This window comes from Pongo abelii, chromosome 12 (genome assembly GCF_028885655.2).
Source record: "Pongo abelii isolate AG06213 chromosome 12, NHGRI_mPonAbe1-v2.0_pri, whole genome shotgun sequence".
Lineage (NCBI taxonomy): Eukaryota > Metazoa > Chordata > Mammalia > Primates > Hominidae > Pongo > Pongo abelii.
The window spans coordinates 39,231,036-39,256,036 of NC_071997.2; the positions used below are offsets into that span (position 1 = coordinate 39,231,036).

General features: G+C 37.8%; 1 protein-coding gene across 15 annotated transcripts in view; it reads left to right on the forward strand.

The window, feature by feature from the left end:
- The window catches only part of CCDC138 (coiled-coil domain containing 138), a 110,052-nt gene that overhangs the window by 48,009 nt on the left and 37,042 nt on the right, over window positions 1-25,001 (forward strand). For 9 of the 15 annotated variants that reach the window (XM_054547900.2, XM_054547897.2, XM_054547901.2 and 6 more), the window contains 2 exons: window positions 8,446-8,562; window positions 15,953-16,145. The exons of 2 other annotated variants lie outside the window; for them this stretch is intronic. In XM_054547900.2, the coding sequence (XP_054403875.1) occupies window positions 8,446-8,562; window positions 15,953-16,145 (310 nt within the window). The remainder of the gene's footprint in view (window positions 1-8,445; window positions 8,563-15,952; window positions 16,146-25,001) is intronic. 4 more of the 15 variants (XM_054547899.2, XM_063713553.1, XM_063713555.1 and 1 more) reach the window with 1 other exon arrangement.

The following is a 25,001-nucleotide window of genomic DNA, read 5'->3' on the forward strand; positions in this document are numbered from 1 at the left end:
GCTTGAACCCAGGAGGCAGAGGTTGCAGTGAGCTGAGATCACGCCATTGCACTCCAGCCTGGGCAACAAGAGCAAAACTCTGTCTCAAAAAAAAAAAAAAAAACCAAACAAAAAAACAAAGGCAGCTTGGGAAGGAAGTCAGAAAATGTTCTTCATTGTGACATTTTGGCCAGGACAACTTGGCCAGGTGCGGTGGCTCACGCCTGTAATCCCAGCACTTTGGGATGCCGAGGCAGGCAGATCACTTGAGGCCAGGAGTTCAAGACCAGCCTGACCAACATGGAGAAACTCTGTCTCTACTAAAAATACAAAAATTAGCCAGGCATGGTGGTGCACACCTGTAATCCCAGCTACTTGTGGGGCTGAGGCACCAGAATCGCTTAAACCCCGGAGCAGAAGTTTCAGTGAGCCAAGATCATGCTGCTTACTGCACTCCAGCCTGAGTTATAGAGTGGGACTCTGTCTCAAAAAAAAAGAAAAAAAATCTGACAATGTCAAATCATCACCGTAAGAAAGCAAAAGGCAATGTATCTGATGTAAAGATCACCTGATGATCTTAAACGTTGAAAGGACAAATTGTAAAAAGTGATTTTGCAAAGAGTTCACAGTTCCCTACTACTGCCACCCTATGAACAAGGACCATTGTTACTTTTTTAGTAGGACAAAATATGCCAAATCTTTTGAAACATTCAAAAGATAAGAAAAAGTACTTTTTTTATTATGTTTGGATTAAGAATATAAATACTGTCGGAAAAGGCTTGGTATTTAGAGAGGATAAGGATATAAATGAAGTGAATTTTTTTCATGAAGAAATGAAATGGCTAGGAAGAGACAGTGTTTGCTGTGAAGAAACTGAAAGTCAGATATCTAAGAGAAACTTGACTTTCCAATTTTAGCACACATCAGAATCTCTTGCTGGACTTGTTAAAACTCAGGTTCCTAGGTTCTATCCCTGGAATCTGATTTAGTAGATCTGATGTGGCACAGAATTTTTCTTTCTTTCTTTTTTTTTTTTTGAAACGAAGTTTCATTCTTGTTGCCCAGGCTGGAACGCAATGGCATGATGTCAGCCCACTGCAACCACCACCTCCTGGGTTCAAGTGATTCTCCTGCCTCAGCCTCCCGAGTAGCTGGGATTGCAGGCGCCGGCCACCATGCCCGGCTAATTTTTGTATATTTAGTAGAGATGGGGTTTCACCATGTTGACCAGGCTGGTCTTGAACTTCTGACCTCAGGTGATCCACCCTTCTCGGCCTCCCAAAGTGCTGGGATTATAAGCGTGAGCCACCACGCCCGGCATTTTTTCTCTTTTTTGAAATGGAGTCTCACTCTGTCACCCAGGCTAGAGTGCAGTGCTGCCATCTCAGCTCCCTGCAACCTCCGCCTCCTGGGTTCAAGCAGTTCTTCTGCCTCAGCCTCCCGAGTAACTGGGATTACAGGTGTACGCCACCACACCTGGCTAATTTTTACATTAGTAGAGACGGGGTTTCACCATGTTGGCCTGGCTGGTCTCAAACTCCTGACCTCAAGTGATTTGCCTGCCTCAGCCTTCCAAAGTCCTGAGATTACAGGCGTGACCCACCACACCTGGCCAGAATTTGTATTTCTTTTTTTTTTTTTTGAGACAGAGTTTCACTCTTGTCGCCCAGGCTGGAGTGCAATGGTGCGATCTTGGCTCACCGCAACCTCTGCCTCCCAAGTTCAAGCAATTCTCCTGCCTCAGCCTCCCAAGTAGCTGGGATTACAGGCATGCGCCACCACACCCAGCTAATTTTGTATTTTTAGTAGAGACGGGGTTTCTCCATGTTGGTCAGGCTGGTCTGGAACTCCTGACCCAGAATTTGTATTTCTAACAGGTTCCCAAGTGATGCTCTTTCTGTAATTTTAGGGACCACAATTTGAGAACCACTGGTATAGATAAATTATATCCTAAGATAAGAAAATATATGGAAAAGCCTTGTAGAAGTGACTGCTAAAAGTTAAGCTTTGAAGGATAAGTAAGTATTTGTGAGACAGACACCTAGTAGTTGAAGGAGGAGACACGAGCTGCCTTAGTCATGACATGTATCTATTACAGGGTATGGGTGAGGTATGATGTGAGGAAAGTTGCAGTGAGCTGGAAGTGGAGTCACCTGCTGTTCTAGGACTATATTGGCAAGTTTGAATGTCATCCCACAGATAAGAGGGAGACAGGAAGTGGTTTTAAGCAAGGGATCTATATTTTACCATGGAGAAACCTTAAATGCACATTGCTAAGTGAAAGAAGCCAGCCAGAAAAGGCTACATACTATATGATTCCAACTATAATGACATTTCGGAAAAAGCAAAAACTGGAGTAAAGAGATCAGTAGCTGCCAGGGGTTCTGAGAAAGAGGAGAGGAGCACAGGCAATGTTTAGGACAGTGAAATTATTTCCTGTGATACATGGTGGATACATGTCATTATATGTTGTCAAAATCTGTAGACTATACAACAGAGTGAATCCTAATGTAAACTATAGACTTTAGTTAATCATAGTATGTCAGTGTTAACAATTGTAACAAATGTACCACACTAGTAAAGATGTTAATAATGGAAGGTACTGGCAGGTGGGAGTAGGACAGGGGACATGTAAGCATTCTCAACTTCCTACTCAATACACTCAGAAACCTAAAACTGCTCTTTAAAAACAAGGTCTGTTAGTTTAAAAGTAAACAGGAAGTAGAGATAGAGTAGGCAGGTTTTCAAACAGCTTGGCAGGAACCTCAAAGAAGACAATGCCAGATGAATTTAGTGAAGTCTGGTTTTTCTTAAGCTATGGGAATGTTTATAGTCCATGACAAAGGTCAGCAAACCTTTTTTGTAAAAGGACAAATGATAAATATTTTAGGTTTTGCAGGCCAAAAAGCAAAGTGAAAGATACCAGTACTTACATAATAAGAAACGAAACAAATTTTCACAAATTTTTTTGTTGACAAAATCAAAATTTCATGTGGAGTAAACTTTTTTTTTTTTTTTTTTTGAGATGGAGTCTTGCTTTGTCACCCAGGCTGGAGTGCAGTGGCATGATCTCAGCTCACTGCAAGCTCTGCCTCCCAGGTTCACGCCATTCTCCTACCTCAGCCTCCTGAGTAGCTGGGACTACAGGCGCCTGCCACCACGCCCGGCTAATTTTTTTTTTTTTTTTTTTGGTATTTTTAGTAGAGACGGGGTTTCACTGTATTAGCCAGGATGGTCTCGATCTCCTGATCTCATGATCCGCCCGCCTTGGCCTCCCAAAGTGCTGAGATTACAGGCGTGAGCCACCGCGCCCAGCCAATGTGGAGTAAACTTTTTGCAGTAGATCGAATAATAAGGAAACAGAATTTGAGGGTATCATTTTACTTAATTGGGGTTCGAAGTGTTTCCTGTCATCAGAATCAATTGCATATTTTTATCTGTTAATGCTGATCTGTAATGAGAGTTTACATATTTCATCTTTGAATTTTTTTTTTTTTTTTTTGAGACAGAGTCTCGCTCTGTCACACGAGCTGGAGTGCAGTGGCACAATCTCGGCTCACTGCAACCTCTGCCTCCCGAGTTCAAGCAATTCTCTTGCCTCAGCCTCCCAAGTAGCAGGGATTACAGGTGCCCACCACTCCCAGCTAATTTTTGCATTTTTAATAGAGACAGACGGGGGTTTCACCATGTTGGCCAGGCTGGTATTGAACTGCTGACCTTAGGTGATCCACGCGCCTTGGCCTCCCAAAGTGCTGGGATTACAGGCATGAGCCACCATGCCTGGCCTGAAAATGTCTTTTTATACACTAAGTATTGTCAAATAGTTGACATCAATCCATGAGCATATGATTTTGTTTCATTGTGGTAAAATATGCATAGCTTAATATTTATCATTTTAGCCATTTATAAATGTACAATTTAGTGGCATTAAGTATATTCCCAATGCTGTACAACCATTATCACTATCAATTTCAAGAATTTTTCGTCATCTGAAACAATTCTGTACCCATTTAACAATATCTTCCCATTCCTCCCTCCCCTGTAGACCCTGGTAGTCTCTCGTCTGCTTTCTATCTCTATGAATTTGCCTATTCTAAGTGTCTCATATAAGTGGGACCACAGACAGGCATATGACTTTGTCACTTGAAAAGCATTTACAGAATTCTATTTGATTCTTCTCTTAATATTTCTTTTTGTATATCACTGTATTGGAGATTAATCACTTCCAATTGAAGGTCAGTTGGCAGCTCCTCAATTGCAGTCAAATGGATCTTGAAATATGCAGATTGTTTTGCATTTGCATTGAGATTCAAATAATGCTGCTAGAACTGTAGTTTGGAGTCAGAAAACATCTGCTGCAAATCTGTGTTGGAATGGAGATCTCATCTCTTTTTAAAATATCTGACAACAAAGGAAGTTTATGCAGCTTAACATTATGATTCAAACATTAGTTGTTGAAATGACTACTGTAGTGTAAGTTTCATATATAAGCACTGTTTTGACTTGTAATTTCAGGTTGACTCTAGTAAGAAAAATGAACAATGTGCAGCAAAAAGTAATTTCCAAAACTGTTCAATGATTGAGTGCTGTTCTTATTCAGAAAATGTTCATCTCAGCCGTGAGCTCAAAAATTAAAAAAAATTCACTGCCATGTGTTAGGGCCAGTAAGGATATTAATCCTCTATTTCTAATAAAAAAATTCATGGAACTGTTGATGGTTAAGTCCCCCAGAGCAAATGAAATTCACCACTGATAACAGCGATATGATAACACATGATATATTCAAATATTTTTCACAAAGTATTGGCTTGCAGATAGTATAATGAATAACCATAGTTTAAATACCTTACATATCGCAAGATTTGTAAATCTATTCAAGTAAGTCTTTTTCTGGTCCACCCATATAATTTCTCAAACTGTGACGAAAACATAAAAAATGTATTATCTTAATAATTTTTAAGTATGCAGTTCATTAGTATATTCACATTGTCCTTCAGTAGCTCTCCAGAAATATTTTATCCTGCAAAACTAAAACTCAGTACCCATTGTCTTTGTTTTGTGCTGTTACAACAGAATATCTGAGACTGGACAGTCTGTAAACAACAGAAATTTATTTCTCACAGTTCTGGCAGCTGGACGTCCAACCATCTGATAGAGGCTTTCTTGCTGCATCCTCACATGGCACAGGGCAGAAGAGCAAAAACAGGATGAACGTTGTGTGCCCACAGGGTGGAAGAGCAGGAGAAAGGGAGCCCAGTCCCACACGCCCTTATTATAATGCCGTTAATCCATTCATTAGGGCAGAGCTCTCCTGACATAAACACTTCCCAATAGATCCCCACCTCTCAACACTGATGTTTTGGGCATTAAGTTTCCAACACATAAATTTTGAGGAACATGTTCAAACCATAGCGCTTATTAAATAACAACTCCCCATTTCACCTACCCCCGCCCCTGGTGACCACCATTCAATTTTCTGCTTCAATGAATTTAACATTAGATTTCTCATATGGGTGGAATCATAATAGTATTTGCCTTTTCGTGACTGGCTTATTTCACTTAGCATAATATCCATAAAGTTTGTCCATGTTGTAGCATGTGACAGGATTTCCTTCCTTTTTAAGGTGGAACAATATTTGTTTATGCATGAATACCATGTATTGCTTATCTGTTCATTTGTTGATGGATATTTGGGCAGCTACCATCTCATGGCTATTGTGAATAGTGCTGATATGAATATGGACTTGCAAATATCCCTTCAAGACCCTGTTTTCAATCCCTTTGGACATATACCCAGAAGTGGGATTGCTAGATCATTTGATAGTTCTGTTTTCACTTTTTGAAGAACTGCTATACTGTTCACCATAGTAAATTAATGTTGTAGGGATTTTGGTAGAGATTACATTGAATCTGTAGATCGCTTGGGTAGCATGGACACCTTGATAATACCAAGTTTTCTAACCCATGAACATGAAATTTCATTCTATTTATTTGTGTCTTTTAATTTTTTTCATCACTGTTTTGTGGTTTTTAGTGTATAAGTTTTTTACCTCCTTGCTTAGATTTATTCCTAAGTATTTTTATTCATTTTGATGCTATTTGTAAGTGGAACTGTTTTCCTAATTTTCTGTTTGGATTGTTCATTGTTAGTGTATGGAAACACAACTGATTTTTGAGTATTGATTTTGTATTCAGCAACTTTGCTGAATTTATGTATTCTAACTTTTTTTTTTAAATTGTGGAATCTTTAGGACTTTTGACATATAAGGTCATGCCATCTGAGAAGAGAGATGATTTTACTTCTCCAATTTGGATACTTTTTATTTCTTTTTCTTGCCCAGTTTCACTGGCTGGTACTATAGTGAACAGAAGTGGTGAGGGTGTGCTTGTCTTGTTCCTGATTTTGGAGGAAAGGCTTTCATTCTTTTACCTTCATAGTGTAATCTGTGGGCTTTTTATATATAGCCTTTATTATATCGAGGTAGTTTCCCTCTATTAAGTTTGTTGAGTATTTTTATCATGAAAGGGCGTTGAGTCTTGTTCAGTGCTTTTTCTTTGTCAGTTGAAATAATCGTGTGGGTTTTGTCCTTCATTTTGTTAAAATGGTGTATTACACCAGTTTTTAAAATGTTGAACTGTCCTTGCATTGCAAGAATAAATCTCACTTAGTCATGGTGTATAATCCCTTTTAATATACAGCCATGCACTGTATAATGATATTTAAGACAATGGTAGACCGTATATATCATGGTGGTCCCATAATATTATAATGGAGCAAAGAAAAAAAGAATATAAAAAGAAAACAGATTATAATAGAGCTGAGAATTTCCTGTCACTTTGTGACATCATAGCTGTCATAATATTGTAGCAGAACACATTACTCATATGTTTGTGGTGATGCTGATGTAAACAAACCTGTGCCGCCAGTTACATAAAAGAATAGCACACACAGCTATGTACAGTACATAATACTTGATCATAAACAACCATGTTACTGGTTTATGTATTTACTATTTATTGTTATTTTAGTGTATCTCTGTCATTAACTGATGCATGTCTTTATTAAAAAGTTGGGGGGAGAAGTTTATATAAAATTTTACTGAGATTATGACTGTAAGAGAGTATATGGCTACCAAATTTTATTCCATAAAAATACTATTTAGACATTTCTCAACTTATGAGGTGTCTATAATTTTTTTTATTTATTTATTTTTTAAAGACACCAGAGTGGTCAGATGGTAGGAAGACAGGAGTCAGGGGGAAAGCACTGGGCAGACCCTTTATTGTGATTTCCACATGAAAGGCAATGCAGGGCAGGGTGAATAAATAGGATTGGTTAGTTTGAATAATTTTGGTGGTACTAAGGTCTAGGGGTGGGTCCCTAGTGACTCTGGTAAGATTACGGCAGAGAATATTGCCTCCTGGGATACAAGGGCCAGATAGAAGGGGTCTGGCTCTGAATTGGTTAATTTGTCTATCAGAGGCATACTCTAGGCCGAGCACTTTGCTGTATCTAAGAATTGGCTGGTCCAGGGAGGGGCAGTCTCTCCCCAACTGGAAAGATTTTTTAAGACATCCAAAACATTGTAATATACAGAAAATTTTACAAAATACATATATGTATATACACACAATACACTCATAATCATTAGTCCGGAGAATCTTTATACAGTTGACATAACCATTTTCCTGATTGCTATACAATTACTTCCAGGTTTTACTCTTATAAACAGTGTAGCAATAAATATCTTTGTACATGGCTTTTGGAGGGATCTTCTTAAATCGATTTTCTTAGGCTGGTATCTCAGAAGTGGGAATATTCTGTTAGAGCCTTAGAAGATGTCTTTGTGGTCCTGAAATCATTTAGCAAAATGATATACTCCTGAAGCAAAATTCATAGACATCCTTAAACAGTTAAATATTTTTATAAATTAGCACATTAAGATATGCATGCAATATAGACATATAAACAAGTAAATATTACTCCAGTTTCTGAAATCCAGCATTTAAAAAAATCCTTTCATATATCTTTTTCAGTATAAATTTATATAGATATAGTTTATATAAATGAGATTTTTATTCCATTTGCTTCCTTGTAAACACCTTTTTTTACCCCAGAATATGCCATGGCAATAAATATAAATCTAGGTTATCATTTTTAATGGTTACATACGTACTATAAATTTATTTAATCATTTAAGATTCATAGAGTATCTTTGTGTAGGTTAATCTCCTTAAACTAGATGTGCTGTTATTGCTGGATGAAAGAAAATGCATATATAAAAACTAAAATACATATTGCGAAATTGTATTGCATATAGTTTTAAAGTGAAGGTTTTTTGTTGAAGAACTCTTTTTTTTGTTTTGTTTTGTTTTTAAAGATAATTTTGGAAAATTGTGGTAATTGATTTCAGACATTTAAAAATACTGTGCCTTTATATTTATTTTCCATCATTTTATCTTTAGCTTTTGCCTCTGATGACAGAGCAGCTACAGTGGATGCCATTTGTGAATATCAAACTTCACGAGCCTTTTGTAAAATTTATATATTGGTCCCTAAGGCAGCTAGATGCTGGAGCACAGGTAATTGGTTAATAGGAATTCATCTATAAGTAATACTCCACCTAATATTACTTCTTGATCTTGTTTCACAATATCTGTTTTGAATATATTCTCTGTATTTCAGAATAATCTTCCCTATCTGTTTCTTGCTGGGATTTTATTCCACCTGTATATCAATTTGAGAATAATTGACATCTTTCCTTTGTTGAGTCTTACAACTTATGAACATAAAATGTCTGTCCACTTATTTAGAACTTTGATTTATCAATGTTGCATAGTTTTCAGCATAAAATTGCTGCATTCTTCTTTACATTTTTGGCTGAGTATTTAAATTTTTTGAGCAATTTTAGTTGGTATTGTCTTTTTACTGTTGATGTTTACATGTTCATTGATAATGTATAGAAGTAAAATTTTTTTTTTATTTTGTATCCTGTGACCCTGACCTTACTAGTTTTAGGAGTTTTCTTGAAGGTTCCTCAGGATTTTTACATAGAAAATCATGTTATCTGCAAATGAAGGCAGTGTTGTGTTTTTTTTTTCTTTTTGATATGTATGCCTTTAATTTCCTTTTCCTACCTTATTGCATTAGCTAGAGTTTCTAGCAGTATGTCGAATATGATGGTGAGAGTAGTCATCCTTGCCTTGTTTCTCCTCTTAGGAGGAAAATTCATTCTGCCATTACTAAGTATAATATTAGCTGTAGTATTTTCATAGATACTTTCAATCAAGTTCCCCTATATTCCTATTTTTGAGTTTTTTAAAAATCATGAATCGTGTTGAATTTTTTTAGATACTTTTTCTGCATTGATTGATACATGATCTTTTTCATCTTGTTAATATGAATTACATTGACTTTGAAATATTAAAGTCTCTGAAATAAAACCCACTTGGTTGTGGTGTTTAATTCTTTTTATATGTTTTTATATTAACAAATTCTATTTGCTAATATTTTGTTAAGGACTTTTGTTTCTATATTCATGAGAGATATTTGTCTATAGTTTTGAACTCTCTTTGGTTTTGTATCAGGGCAATATTAGGTTCATAAAATGAATTGGGAAGGGTCTTATCCTTTATATTTTCTGGGAGAAATTATGTAGACTAAGTGTTCATTCTTCTTTAAACATTTGGTAGAATTCTCCAGTGAAACTATGTGGATGAGATTTCTTTTGGGGGAGGTTTTAAATTATGAATTTAAGTTCTTCAATAGTACAGGGCTGTTCTAGTTATGTAATTCATATTGATGATTTGTAGTAGTTTGTGCTTTTGAGGAACTGAACCATTCAAATGTATGCAAATTTATGTGTGTAGAGTTTTTCATAGTATTCTCTTATCCTTTTGATGTCTTCAGTATCTGTAGTGGTAGCCTTATTTCCTTCTTGATATGGATAATTTGTGTTTTCTTTCTTTACTTCATCTTTTTTGCTAGAAGTTTCTCTGTTTCTCCATTTTGATCTTTCAAAGGATCATCTATTTGTTTCATTTCTTCTTTTCTTTTCTTTTTTTTTTTTTTTTTTTTTTTTTTGAGACAGAGCCTCACTCACTCTCTTACCTAGGCTGGAGTTCACTGGCACAGTCTCGGCTCATTGCGACCTCTGCCTCCCAGGCTCAAGTGATTCTCCTGCGTCAGCCTCCCAAGTAGCTGGGATTACAGATGCCCACCACCACACCTGGCTAATTTTTGTGTTGTTGTTGTTTTTTTTGTTTGTTTGTTTTTTTAAGTAGAGATGGGGTTTCACCATGTTGACCTCAAGTGATCTGCCCACCTCGGCCTCCCAAAGTACTGGGATTACAGGTGTGAGCCACCGTGTATGGCTCAACCCTTGAATTCTTTAGAAGTTTGTTGTGTTTCTGTTATTCTGTTTTTCTAGTTTAGTTGTATTGTTGAGGTTGTTTTATGGCTGAGAATATGTATTCTGTTGTTTGGTAGAGTGTTGCATAAATGTCAATTTGATCCTGTTGGTTGATGGTGTTTGTGAGTTGTTCTATATCCTTGCTGATACTTTGTCCTGTTCTATCAAGTGTGGAGAGATAGATGGATGTTGAAGTCTCCGGCTATAATTGTAGATTTATATGTTATAACCTTCATCTGTTTTGCCTCACATATTTTGTAACTGTGTTCTTGTAAATTTAGGATTATGTCTTGGTGGATTCGTCCTTTTTATCATTTTATAATGTCCTTCTCTATCTCCGACCATTTGCATTGCCTCTGAAATCTCTATCTGATACTAATATAGAGACTTCTGGCTTCCTTTGATTCATGTTCTAAAAATATATCTTTTCCCAGTCTTTTTCTTTTGACCTGCTTATATTATATCTAGAATGAGTTTTTTTTTTTTAAGTAAATAGCATATAGCTGGATTTAGAAAAAATAAACTTTGTCAAGCTCTGCGTTTTAATTGGTGTTTTAGGCCATTACATGTAATGTACTTATTGATATGTTAGGGCTTAAGCTGTAACTTCATTTTTTTAACTACTGGGTGGTTCTTTTTGTTTCTCTTTTTCATTTCTTTGGTTCATTTTTCTGCTTTCTTATGGGTTACTTGAACATTTTTTAGAATTTTATTTTCCTTTATCTATAGTGTATTGAGTATATCTCTTTGTATAACTTTTCTAATAGTTCTTCTTGGTATTACATTTGTTTTAATTTAGGATCTTTAAGATGGAGAGTACCCCTCCAATGATTAGAAGTCATAGAAGTTGGAAGTAAAGGGTTTTTCTCATTTGTTTGTTTGTTTTTGAGACAGAGTCTCACTCTGTTGCTCAGGCAGGAGTGCAGTGGTGATCATAGATCACTGCGGCCTCCAGCTCCTGGGCTCAAGCAATCCTTCTGCCTCAGCCTCCTATGTAGCTAGGATTACAGACGTTCGCCACCACACATGGCTAATTAAAAAGTTTTTTTTTTCTGATAGAGGCAGTGTCTTGCTTTGTTGCCCAGGCTGGTCTCTAACTCTTGGCCTCAGGTGATCCTCCTGCCTTGGCTTCCCAACTTGTTGGAATTACAGACATGAGCCAACCCATCTGGCTGAAATAAAGAATTTATTACTTTTAGGTCCTGGGAGTTACATGGCAAACCTGGAGTCCACATACTTGGAAGTCAGGAAGCACAGGCAGGGAGAGAGAGCGAGAGAGAGAGAAAGGGACCTGTGGGCAAGTTCCCTTATTGGAGTCCAGGATGTTACCCATACAGGTTTTTCACAGGGTGTTTTGTTTGTTGAGTTTAAAGCAAGCAGGCATGAGTTCTAGGAGGTAGTCACTGTGGCATATTCACACAGTCCGTAGTGAGGTGTGAGGGTCTGTGAGACAAGTTGTGCGGGCTGCATCTAGCTATCCCATAGGGAAGTGGTCAGCAGGGAGGAGTTGTCTAAGGCAGATATCTGAATCAAACATATTTAGGAACTGGGGGAGGGGATGGGGATTTAGAACTGGAAACGGTGTTAAAAGTGACTGATCCCTGCTTCTAGGGTGAAAAAGTCCAACTTATATTTAAAATGAATGCCGGGGCAACATAAAATTATAAGCATTCACTACAACATTATATATAACTTATTCAGTCTATTGGTATTGTCATTTTACTGGTTTGAATAAAGCACAGAAACTTTACTTCCCTTTTTATCCCTTAACCGTTTCTATATACGCTTAGAACCACATTAGAGAATGTAACCATTTTTGCTTCAGCCATCAAACAGAATTTATAAAACTCAAGAAGAGAAGGAAAGTTTATTGTATTTACCCATATTTTTGTTTACTGTGTTCTTCTCTCCTTCCAGATGTGCCACAGTTCCCTCTTTCATTACATCCTATCTGTCTGTTTAGAGGACTTCTTTATCTGTTCTTTAGAGTAGTTTTTTTTTTCTTTTTCTTTTGTGACAGGGTCTCACTCTGCTGCCTAGGCTAGAGTGCAGTGGCGTGATCTTGGCTCACTGCAACCTCCGTCTCCTGGGTTCAAACCATGCTCCTGCCTCACCCTCCCAAGTAGCTGGGATTACAGGCGCCCACCACATGCCCGTCTACTTTTTGTATTTTTAGTAGAGATGAGGTTTCACCATGTTGGCCAGGCTGGTCTCGAACTCCTGACCTCAAGTGATCCACCTGTCATGGCCTCCCAAAGTGCTGGGATTACAGGCATAAGCCACCGCACCTGGCCTAGAGTAGGTTTGCTGATGACACAAGCTCTTAGTTTTTCTTAAAATATTTTGATTTCCTTTCAGTTCCTGAAGGATATTTTCACCGGGTATCAGATTCTAGGGTGACAGTTCTTTACTTTCAGTACTTGAAAAATGTGCCAATTCTTTCTGCCCTCCATGGTTTCTGATAAGAAATCTGTCATTTGGGTTATTTTCCCCATATATGTAAGGTGTCATTTCTCTCACACACATTTGTCTTTAGCTTTTATAAGTTTGACTGTGATGGGTCTTGGGGTTGATCTCTTTATTTTAGCCTGTTTGGTGTTTGTTTAGTTTCTTCAGTCTCTGGGCACGTTTTTTGCCAAGTCCAGGAAGTTTTCAGTCATTATTTCTTCAAGTTCATGTTTTGTGTGTGTGTGTATATGTGTTTCTTTTTTTTTTTTTGAGACAGGGTCTTGCTCTGTTCCCCAGGCTGGAATGCAGTGGCACAATCACGGCTCACTGCAGCCTCACCCTCCTGGGCTCAAGCTGGGACCACGGTCATGTACTACCTTACCTGGTTAATTTTGTTTTTGTTTTGTAGAGATAGGGTCTCCCTATGTTGCCCAGGCTGGTCTTGAACTCCTAGGCTCAAGCGATCTTCCATCTTGGCCTCCCAAAGTGCCGGGAGTGCAACCGTGAGCCACCGCCCCCAGTTTCTTCAAGTGCTTTTTCAGCCCTACCTTATTTTTCCTTTCCTGGACTCTAATGACGTGATTTTAGATGTTTTGTTATTCCTTGAAGTTCTGGTTGTTGTTGTTGTTGTTATTTTTCCAGGTTGTTTGAAGTTGTTCAGGTTGGGTGTTTTCTGTTTATTTTCCAGTTATTCTTTCCTCTATCCTCTCCATTCTGTTATTGAGACTGTTACTGTATTTCCAGTTCTGAAATACTCACTTGGTTCTTTTTCTATGTCTTTGGTACACTTTCCGTGTCTTTGATGAGATTTTCTAAAAGCGTATGCAGGTGTTCCTTTTGTCATGGCTACTTTAAAATCTTTGTGAGACAGTTCTAACATTCTGTCCTGTCGGTGTTGGCAGCTGTTGATTGTCTTTTCTTCATTCAGTTTGAAATCTTTCTGGTCCTTGGAATGATGGGCGATTTTAAATTGAAAACTAGACATTTTGGGTCTAGATTTGTTTCAGCAAAAGTTTTAGCATCCTTAGGTGAAGCTTCAGCAACAACCCAGAGCGCTATTTTTTGATTTTTTTTCTCTTTTCCTTCAATTAAAGGCAAATACTATGCACTTTTTTTTTTTTTTTTTTTTTTGAGACAGAGTCTTGCTGTGTTGTCCAGGCTGGAGAGCAGTGGCACGATCTCAGCTCACTGCAACCTCCGACTCCCAGGTTCAAGCGATTCTCCTGCCTCACCCTCCTGAATAGCTGGGATTACAGGTGCACGCCACCAAGCCCAGTTAATTTTTGTATTTTTAGTAGAGACGGGGTTTCACCATGTTGGCCAGAATGGTCTTGATCTCCTGACCTTGTGATCTGCCCGCCTTGGCTTCCCAAAGTGCTGGGATTACAGGCGTGAGCCACTGTGCCCGGCCCACGTTTTTTTTTCAAGTTTATTTTTTCAGTATAAAAGTGTAGTAATAAAGCATTAGAGATAATTTTAAAAACAAAAAAAGTATACCTTAATCCTGTCATTTAACACACTTATTGTAAGTAGAGTTTTGAACATTTTTTCTATTTTTTACACAAAGGTTTAAAAACATGTATTTTTTTTCTAATAATATAAAAATTGTACTGACAATATATTTAAATTAGATTGCACTGCTTGTGTGTCTGACCACTCAACCATTTGGCCTTTGTCACCTGCAAAACCTCAATAGATTTGTTTTTAATTTTAGATGCAGAAATTTAAAAGCTAAAACTTATCCACATTGCAGGATCAATACTGAGTTAGGAACCAGTTGGTCACAAATTTCCATGCAGATAGGGGAAACTGCTATAAAAACTCAGTCACATGAGATTGGAGAATTGGGTCATAATAAAGGAAATTTTAAGTTTTTACCAAATCTGGGTTAAGCATTCTGATCTGCAACAGTTTGAAATGCTTTCCTTTCATTTGATTTTTTTTTTTTTTTTGAGATGGAGTCTCGCTCTGTCACCCAGGCTGGAGTGCAGTGGTGTGATCTTGGCTCACTGCAAGCTCTGCCTCTCGTGTTCACACCATTCTCCTGCCTCAGCCTCCCAAGTAGCTGGGACTACGGGCACCCGCCACCACGCCCGGCTAATTTTTTGTAGTTTTAGTAGAGACGGGGTTTCACCATGTTAGCCAGGATGGTCTCGATCTCCTGACCTCATGATCTGCCCGCCTCGGCTTCCCAAAGTGTTGGGATTACAGGCGTGAGCCACCACGCCCAGCCTCATTTTATTCTTAATAGATATATCAAATACCGTTAGATCATATATTATTTTAGAGGTAGTTTCATGCTACTATTTCTATTTTGCCCATTTTTTTTTGTTTTATTCTCTATGAGAATTATCTATGATTCTAACCCAGTATTTTACTGTTTTGAAATTGCTAAAAGTTTTTGGAGTCACTATGACTTTTGTAGTAAGAGTTAGTTGAAGGGACTGAGGCTCTAGATAATCATTTCATAAGCGAACACAGAAAGATGTGCCTGATAAGCTGGTTTTCATTGATGGTGGAGCAATCAGCAACTGAGAGAGTAGGTAGTCCACCTCTGTTCCCTTGATATTTCTCTGTGTCAGAAATATAGCATGATCTTATGTTCTTACATGTTTTAGAAAAATATACAGTCATACTTAATTTTTTAAGTTGATAAAATTGTCACTTTCCAATTTTACATATTTTCAACTTTAAATTAGCCACAGATTCACTTACTTTTAATACATATATTTGATTTGATATTTAAAATAGTTATTGGCCAGGCACAGTGGCTCATGATCCTGTAATCCCAGCATTTTGGGAGGCCAAGGTAGGAGGATCACTTGAGCCCAAGAGTTCGAGACCAGCCTCAGCAACTCAGTGAGACCCATCTCTACCGAAAAAAAAAAAAAAAAACAAAACCTGGGTGTGGTAGTGAGTGCCTGTAGTCCCAGCTTCTTGGGAGGCTGAGGTAGGAGGATTGCTTGAGCCCAGGAGTTTGAGGCTGCAGTGAGCCATGATTGCACTACTGCACTCCAACCTGGGCAATAGAGCAAGACTGTGTCTCAAAAAAAAAAAAAAAGATATATTCTGAACATGAATAAATATACTAAGATTGTACATATTTTTAACAGCACTCGACTATGACATCAACATTGAGGAGATTGGGTGAAGACATTTTTAAAGGAGTGGTAACTAAAGGAATTCAGGATAGTTCTCCACAGCATTCTGTGGAGAATAAACCAAAGACAGCTGCTTTCTTTAAGAGCTCCAATTTGCCATTGAGATTTTTATCAACCTTAATTGTTCTCAAAACAGTCACTCAAGGTAAGCTTTCAATTGTACTTATGGTTAATTTTGAGAAGCAGTAGAGAATATCATATATTAAAGCAATTCTTTTATCAAATATGTTGTACATTTTCAGAATGAGGTTTTGAATTGTTTTATAATGGTTACACATTATAAAAAGCTACTTCTATTTGCTGAATTTGAGAAATTGAAGTCTTTAGTTGGATTGTTGCCTCCTCCCAAGAGGCCTTTGATTGTCTTAGGTTATATTCCCGTAACAACCTTTGCCTACATCTATTTGCATTTGTCACATCAAATTGAAATTGCTAGTTAGTTAATTATTTTTCACTAGCGAATGGGTTGGCAAACTAGTCCATGGGCAAAATCTGGCCTACCGCCTGTTTTGTAAATGAAGTTTTCTCCCACAACCATGCTCATTTGTTGTATATTATCTATGACTCTTTGCCCTACAGTGACAGAGTTGAGTAGTTGGCAGCAGAGACTGTATGGCCCCCAAAGCCTATAACACTGTCATCTGGCCCTTTACAGAAAATGTTTTTCAGTGCTTGCACTAGCTTGTAAGTTTCCCAAAGAAAAAACTTGTTTATAATGACCCTGCACCTAGCGTAGTGCTTCATATATAATAGTGAATAAGGAAATGGATGAATTAGAAATCCTTCAAAGTTGGCCCTAATTAATATGTGTTTAATATTTAGCTATAACAGGTTATATTATTAAATGTGATAATTTTTGTTAAAGTGAGTTATGCCAGTGTAGTCAGGCAAAAAATATACCATCTTTCTGTCTTCCCTGTTTGTTAAATTGTTTGTTAAACTCAGATTGTTGTTTTTATTAATGGGCGATGACAGTCATTTAATTTGACTTCTTTCTTTGAAGTATGTTTTATTTAGTTAACTCCCGATGGTATGGAATTGATGAAAAAGTAAAAAACCATATAACTGCCTTCTTAATTATTTTGCCTCCTTATGGTTATGGTTCTCAAAATTACAATAGACTAGGTGGTTAGTGTGTGAAAGGTCACTTACGAGAAGCAGGGATTAGCTCAAAATAAAGTTCACCACAGGCCTATTTCCGAATCTTAAAAAAAAATACACACAAGCTTACATACCCACAGGTAAATAGATTCTAAATAAGAATTGTAGCTGACAGACCATAGCCAAACATTAAAGCATATATTCACTAAAGATCAAATAATGTTAGTATCAAGAATTTGAAGCCAATTTAATATAAGAAAAATTATTAATCATTTATCATTTAACTAAGATGTTTGAAATAATATATCAACATACACTATTATATCATTTAATAACATGTAATGTTCATTTCTGATAATATGCTAAAAAAAGCAAAAATGCAATAAGGGATATTTATGTGAAATAGAAGGGAATTAGGTGCTCTCTGTCGCCACTTGTGTGCAGCAGTTTTGGACCTCTGTAATGAGCCATGAAAAAACGAAGTATGAATATTGGGAAGGAGTAGAGAAAACCATTAATTTGTGGAGACCCTGTATTGATCGAGGGCTTTCAAAGAAATATAACAGGGCATAAGAATATGGATAAATAATGGATGAATGAATAGGTTGATGAAGATTATTGCTGAAGTTAAATGTCAGAAATAAAGAACTTTTATTCTTCCTGCCTATGAAGACGAAGTGTTTTAAAAATAAGATGTCCCACATGGCTTAATGTATAATACCAGTTAAAATTCTAATACAGTTTGCGTAAGTTGAGGAAGTGATAGGGAAATTTATGTGGAAAAATTTGCAACAAATGCGATGATTTAAAACAAGTAAAACAGCAACACTGGGGCAGAGGCTTAACCAACTTTAAAACAGTCCTAATATGTAATGATACAAAATGAGTAATAATTTATTTAATAAATCAAAATAGGACAAAGGGAATAGGAAGTCCAGAAATGAATCAAAATTGGCACTTCATATTATGTATTGAATTAATGACTTTGCTTCCCTGTGCAAGTCATTTTTTTAAGAACATAGAATCATGTCAAATCATATGATACAGATGATAGAAATAGTAGACAAGACTTTACTACAGTTATTATAACTATATTCCTGTGTTCAAGAAGGTGAAGGAAAACATGAGCCTGGTAAGGGGATACATGGAAGATATGGGATAAAAAGACTTCAATCAGATTTCTGGAGATGAAAAACCCAATGCCTGAAATTTAAAAATACACTGGAGAGAATTAGACATTGCAGACAAACGACTAGTGAACTGGAATACATAGCAATAGAAACTGTCCAAAATGAATTACACAGAGAAAAAAAATCTACAAAAAAGAAAACAGAACATCAGTGAGTTTTGAGACAAAATCATATATTCTAATATTATGTACTTAGAGTCTATGAAGAGGGGAGACAAAAACTATTTCAAGACATAATGGCTCCAAATTTTCGAAATATGGTGAAAACTATAAACATACAAATCCAAGGAGCATGTCCAACTGAGCTCATGGTCACTCCTATTCCCTTTTCCTTAGCCTCCCCTAGATAACTGTGTGCCACCCCTTTCCTCCACACCCTGGCCACCAGATTTCGGGAATACTGCCTCCCCTGGTGACTGTCCGTGACCTTTTCAGTGGCTTCATCACCTCTCCCTAGACCACAGACAGGCCCTGACACGTCTCCCTGGCTTCACTCTCTAGTCTCCCTTCACACTTGTTATGACCGATTCTTTCTCACAAGGTTCTTGCCTAACAGATACCCTTTAAAGCTGCAGGCTCCTCAGCCTGGTTGCCTCAAAAAAGAAAAAGAAAAAAAAAATCTGACACTAATCACTGTGGAACAAGGAAGAGATATTAGAGTTCTCCCTTTCCTTATAGTCTGGCCACTCCCAGCCTAGGCACAAGAGTTTCTTATGAGCCGAAACCTGTGGGGTTCCAGTGTTCATCTACTACCTGGGGACAAGGTACATGCTGCTGCCATCAAGAAAGAAGCCTGAATGGTGATGAGTCTCAGGGAGAAGAGCACTTTCTGACTGCAGGTCTTCTCTCCAGTAGCTGCAGGCAGGTGGGGTGTGCCTGCACGCAAGACCTGGGGCTAGGAGGGTTCAACAGGATGCATGGGCCAGTGAATACAAGTGTAAAAGGGGCCTTTGTCCTGGCCAAATCCCAGCACATGTCAACACCTAGGAAGAAATGTCAGAGCCAGATGGTCCTCAGAACTACTGTCAGACACTGTCATGATACAGCTATTTATCCTTTATCATTAAATATAAATATATTGAAAAAAATTCTGGGAGAACTAAACACTTAAAAGAAAAACTCTTAAATCCTAACAGTAGACTTACCTAACTCTAGTAAGAAGATGTTTCCTATTTATAAAATAGGAACATCAGTTTCAAATTTGATAAATTTAGTAGAAAATGAGAAAGTAGGCAAATGTGTTGGGTAATAGGCAGATGCATTGGATAATACACATAATATTAACTGCTTAATCCAGATATATATAGATCTATAAAGATAATACCTGGTTATATTGAATAGACTGTTCATATAAGAATCAGCATATATAATACTTGGCGAGTTTTTTTTTTATTTTATTTTTTTGAGACAGAGTCTCACCCTGTCGCCCAGGCTGGAGTGCAGTGGCATGATCTCGGCTCACTGCAGCCTCCACCTCCCAGGTTCGAGCGATTCTCCTGCCTCAGCCTCCTGAGTAGCTGGGATTACAGGCACGCACCACCACACCCAGCTAGTTTTTTCTATCTTTAGTAGACACGGGGTTTCACCATGTTGGCCAGGCTGGTCTCGAACTCCTGACCTCATGATCCGCCCACCTCAGCCTCCCAAAGTGCTGGGATTACAGGCGTGAGCCACTGCACCTGGCCACTTGGTGAGTTTTGACACCACAGTGCTGTCTAGGGAAAACTCTTTAACTGTGTTTTTTCTCTACTCCCACATGACAATAATCATCCACACCGGAGAAGACTTCTGTGACAAAATGTGTGGAGGTTTTTCCCCACATACCAAGCAGCAGACAAAAGCTGCTCTAATTCACTTCTGACACGATCCGCCTGGAGATAGTGTCAGATCCCACAAGTTGGGCGCTCAGTCTCCAAGGCTGCCTCATGCCACACCAGTTGCAAGTCCGGCCCTCTGGAACTTCTGACCAACTGGCTGCAAATTGGGGTTCCCACAACCCCCTCTTTGGGTTTAATTTGCTGGAGTAGCTCATAGAACTCAGAGAAACACTTAACCAGTTTATTATAAAGGATATTACAAATGATGTAGATGAAGAGAGAGACAGAGCAAGGTATAGGGGAAGGGGCATGGAACTTCTGTCCCCTCCCTGGAGCAGCATGCTCCAGAAACCTCCGTGTCTAGCCATCTGGAAGCTCTCTGAACCCATTTCTCTTGGGTATTTTGTTTTTTGTTGTTTGTTTTTGGGATGGAGTTTTGCTCTTGTTGCCCAAGCTGGAGTGCAATGGCGTGATCTCGTTCTCGGCTTGCTGCAACCTCTGCCTCCCAGTTTCAAGCAATTCTCCTGCCTCAGCCTCCCGAGTAGCTGGGCTTACAGGTGCCTGCCACCATGCCCAGCTAATTTTTGTACTTTTAGTAGAGACGGGGTTTCACCACGTTGGCCAGGCTAGTGTTGAACTCCTGAATTCAGGTGATCCGCCCACCTCGGCCTCCCAAAAGTGCTGATATTACAGGTGTCAGCCACTGCGCCCGGCCTTTCTCTTGGGTTTTTATGGAGGCTTCCTGACATCACAATTCTGTCCACCAGGATATAGGGCAGGGCTCTCTCTGGGGAGGGTGTTAAGACCCACAATCAGAAAGTCCAGGAAAGATTAGAGTCCTGGCTTGGGCCAAGTGAAAGGAGAGCAGGAGAAGGTCAGAGACCTTCCCCTGAGGCCTAACACACCCAACATCATAACAAAGACTAATGAGACGAAAACCTATATGTATATATCATAGCACCACAGATACTAAGCTCTTTATACCTTATCTCTGAATACTATTATCCTCATATTAGTGATGAGGTTTACAAAGGTAGATAATTGTGCCAAAACAATACAATCTGCATTTGACAGAGCCTAATTTAGCCTCTATCAATTGCTGAAGCCTACCTTCTTAAGCCTATTTTATGACTACCTAGGAGCATGTACTTCCTGAGATAACCAAAGAAATAAACGCCTACGTAGCACTTACTATGTTATAGGCTGAGCACTTTATATATATTAACTCATTTAATCCTTACAACAGTTCATGAGATGGCAATATTATTATTGTAATTTTACAAATGAGGAAATTGAGGCATAAAAAAGTTTAGCTGCACACTTAATCAGTATGTTATGCTCAATCTCTGAAATAAAATTTAACTGTAAGATACAACTCTTCTTTATGGAAAGAAAGGAACACTTGTACACTGTTTGTGGGAGTGTAAATTAGTTCAGCCATTGTGGAAGACAGTGTGGCATTTCCTCAAAGACCTGAAGACAAACGCCATTCAACCCAACAATCCCATTACTGGGTATATACCCAAAGGAATAGAAATTGTTCTGTTATAAGGACACATGCATGTGTTGTATTCATTGCAGCACTGTTCACAATAGCAAAGTCATGGAATCAACCCAAATGCGCATCGAAGATAACCTGGATAAAGAAAATGTGGTACATACACACTATGGAATACTATGCAGCCATTAAAAAGAATGAGATTATGTCCTTTGCAGGGACATGGATGGAGCTGGAGGCCATTATCCTTAACAGACTAATGCAGGAACAGAAAATCAAATAGCACATGTTCTCATTTATAAGTGGGAGCTAAATGATGAGAACACATGGATATATAAGGGGAACAACACACACTGGTGCCTATCAGCGGGTGGGAGGTGGGACAGGATCAGGAAAAATAACTAATGGGTACTAGGCTTAATACCTGGGTGATGAAATAATCTGTACAACAAACTCCTATGACACAAGTGTACCTATGTAACAAACCTGCGCATGTACCCCTGAACTAAAATAAAATAAAATAAAATAAAATAACCATTACAGAAGTAAAATGATCAAATATAATGTGTCACTGAGGATATAGGCACAATTTTGTTTGTATCAAAGTTAATATTTTTGAAGTGCATTCTGCTCACAAACATCACCAAAATACATCATAATCTTTCGTGAGATCTATTGCAAGAAATAATTGCAAAAGTAAAAATGTTCCAAGGTGTTAATATGCTGTTTGTAATAATGAGAAAAGATAAATAGCTGATAGACCCACAGTCGGAATAGTGAAGAAAATGAACATCAACCGAGTTCTTGGACTTTGCTGGCATTGTTTTAGTCATTGTACTTGATTGTTTCAAATTTATTTCCTGCAATAACTATGAGGTAGGTGGTAGTGTCATTTTTACAGAAGAGCAAACTGAGGGTCAGTCTAATATAATTGACCCAGATTTTTCTAGAAATATTGGGCCCTTAACCATATCATGAGCATAGTACAATATTATATGTCATTAACAATAAGTATGGAGATATAGAAATCTATGTGTATTTTAATTAATAAAACCTTCAATATATGTGTACCAATTTAATCTAGAAATTGTTAAAAGAAGTTATAGGAATTTTATCTGATAGAATTATTTGGTTTACTGATAGCTTTCTTTCTGTTTTTTTTTTTTTGAGAGATGGGATCTCACGCTGTCACTCAGGCTGGAACGCAGTGGTGCAAGCATAGCTCACCACAACCTTGAACTCCTGGGCTCAAGCAGCCCTCTTGCCTCAGGCTTCCAAGTAGCTGGGACTACGGGCATGCACTACGATGCCCATCTAATTTTTTATTTTTTGTAGAGATGAGCTCTTGCCATGTTGCCCAAGCTGGTCTCAAACTCCTGGGCTGAAGCTGTCTTCCCACCTTGGCCCCTCAAAGCAGTGGAGTTACAGGCACCAGCCATCCCCAGCCAACTGTCTTCTATATGCAATATATTATATATATGTGTGTGTGTGTGTGTGTGTGTGTGTGTGTGTAGAAAATGTGTACATTAGAACTAGGACATTTGTCCTGTCCTACTTGGCACTTGGCTCTCAAAGCAGATTTATGTATTTTTAAATTGTGAGCTTATACTTTAGGTCTAGAGAAATGTAGGGAATTGTTGCTGTTCTCAGTTAACAGGAAGGTTTGATTTGGTAGGAAGCCAGTATAATGTAATAGTTACTTCAACTCTATAGTTAGACAACTAAGGTTTGAATCTTAGCTTCACTACTAGCTATGTGGTATTTGGAAGGTCTTTTTCGTTTGTTTTACTGTTTCCACTACAATTATTTTTTAATGAGAGAATTGATGTAAAGGTTTAGCAAGTCTGGCATAAAGTCTTTAGCTACTATTGTTATCAATAGACATTATTACTTATTATAAAACTTTTAAGAGTTGGTTTTACTTGAGATCAGAATTGAGGTCTGTTAGACTACATTAGCTGTTTATTCCTGCCTAATAAACTTCCAGACACTTAGTGGCTTAGCTCAACCAGCATTTTATTTACCAGTTCACAATTCTTTGGGTTGGTAATTTGGGCTCAGCTCAGCTGGATATTTGGCTGGGCTCGGCTGGGCTTGGTTCTGCTGTTCTTTCTTGGCCTCTCTCCAGGGGCCTGTTTATAGGTGAAGAGTATCTAGCTGAGCCTCAGGCTCCTAATTCACACAGCATCATTTCTGCTACATTTTATTGGTTAAGTTACAAGGTTAGCCCAGATTGAAAGGGTGGGCAGTAGAGTTCACCTTTTGATGGGAGTTTCTGCAAAAGACTTTCTAATCATTTTTAAATTTATCATATAAACAAAATAATGGAAAACCGTATATCATACTGATTAAGATCAATAGTTTGAAGTTTGACTTTTGTTAGGGAATAAAAAGGTTACATTTGATTGCTAGGACATTGTTAAAAGACTCAATAATATAGCATTTATAAAAAGAAATCAACTTTGATATAATTGATAACTAAAATTTTAAAAATACTCTTTTAGAAGTTAAATTACTCTTGGATTTAGAAAATCTGAAATATTCAGTAAATTAAAATGAAGACAGAATTAAAATGAGGACATAATTTTGATTTATCCCTAAAAGATAAGGTCACTTGTGAAAAAGTAACCAAATACAGTTTTTCTAATCCTCAAGGACAATTTTTTAAAGTTTGCAAACTTAAAAGAATACCATATAGTAGTCAGCCTATTTTTAAAAACTGTATAGTATTCAACCTGTTTAATCTTGTCAAATTATATACTAAGAATAATGTGTGTCAAATACAGTAGGTGGCACTGTGATAAAACTTTTGTTCCTATAAAGAGTTGCATTCAGGCTTCATCTGTGTATACTCTTCTGCCTGTGGTGTTGTTAAAAAAAAAAAAAAAGGATGTTTCTAAATGAGGCAAGTCTGAACAGAATCACAGAATCTAGCAACTTTGTTTAACTTAATATACATTTATTTACAATGTTTTTTTTTTTTTTTTTTTTTTTTTTTTTTTTTTTTTTTTTTTTTAATTTCTGAAGTATTTATTGATCATTCTTGGGTGTTTCTCGGAGAGGGGGATATGGCAGGGTCATAGGATAATAGTGGAGAGAAGGTCAGGAGATAAACACATGAACAAAGGTCTCTGGTTCTCCTAGGCAGAGGACCCTGCGGCCTTCTGCAGTGTTTGTGCCCCTGAGTACTTGAGATTAGGGAGTGGTGATGACTCTTAAAGAGCATGCTGCCTTCAAGCATCTGTTTAACAAAGCACATCTTGCACCACCCTTAATCCATTCAACCCTGAGTTGACACAGCACATGTTTCAGAAAGCAGGGGGCTGGGGGAAAGGCCATAGATCAACAGCATCCCAAGGCAGAAGAATTTCTCCTAGTCAGAACAAAATGGAGTCT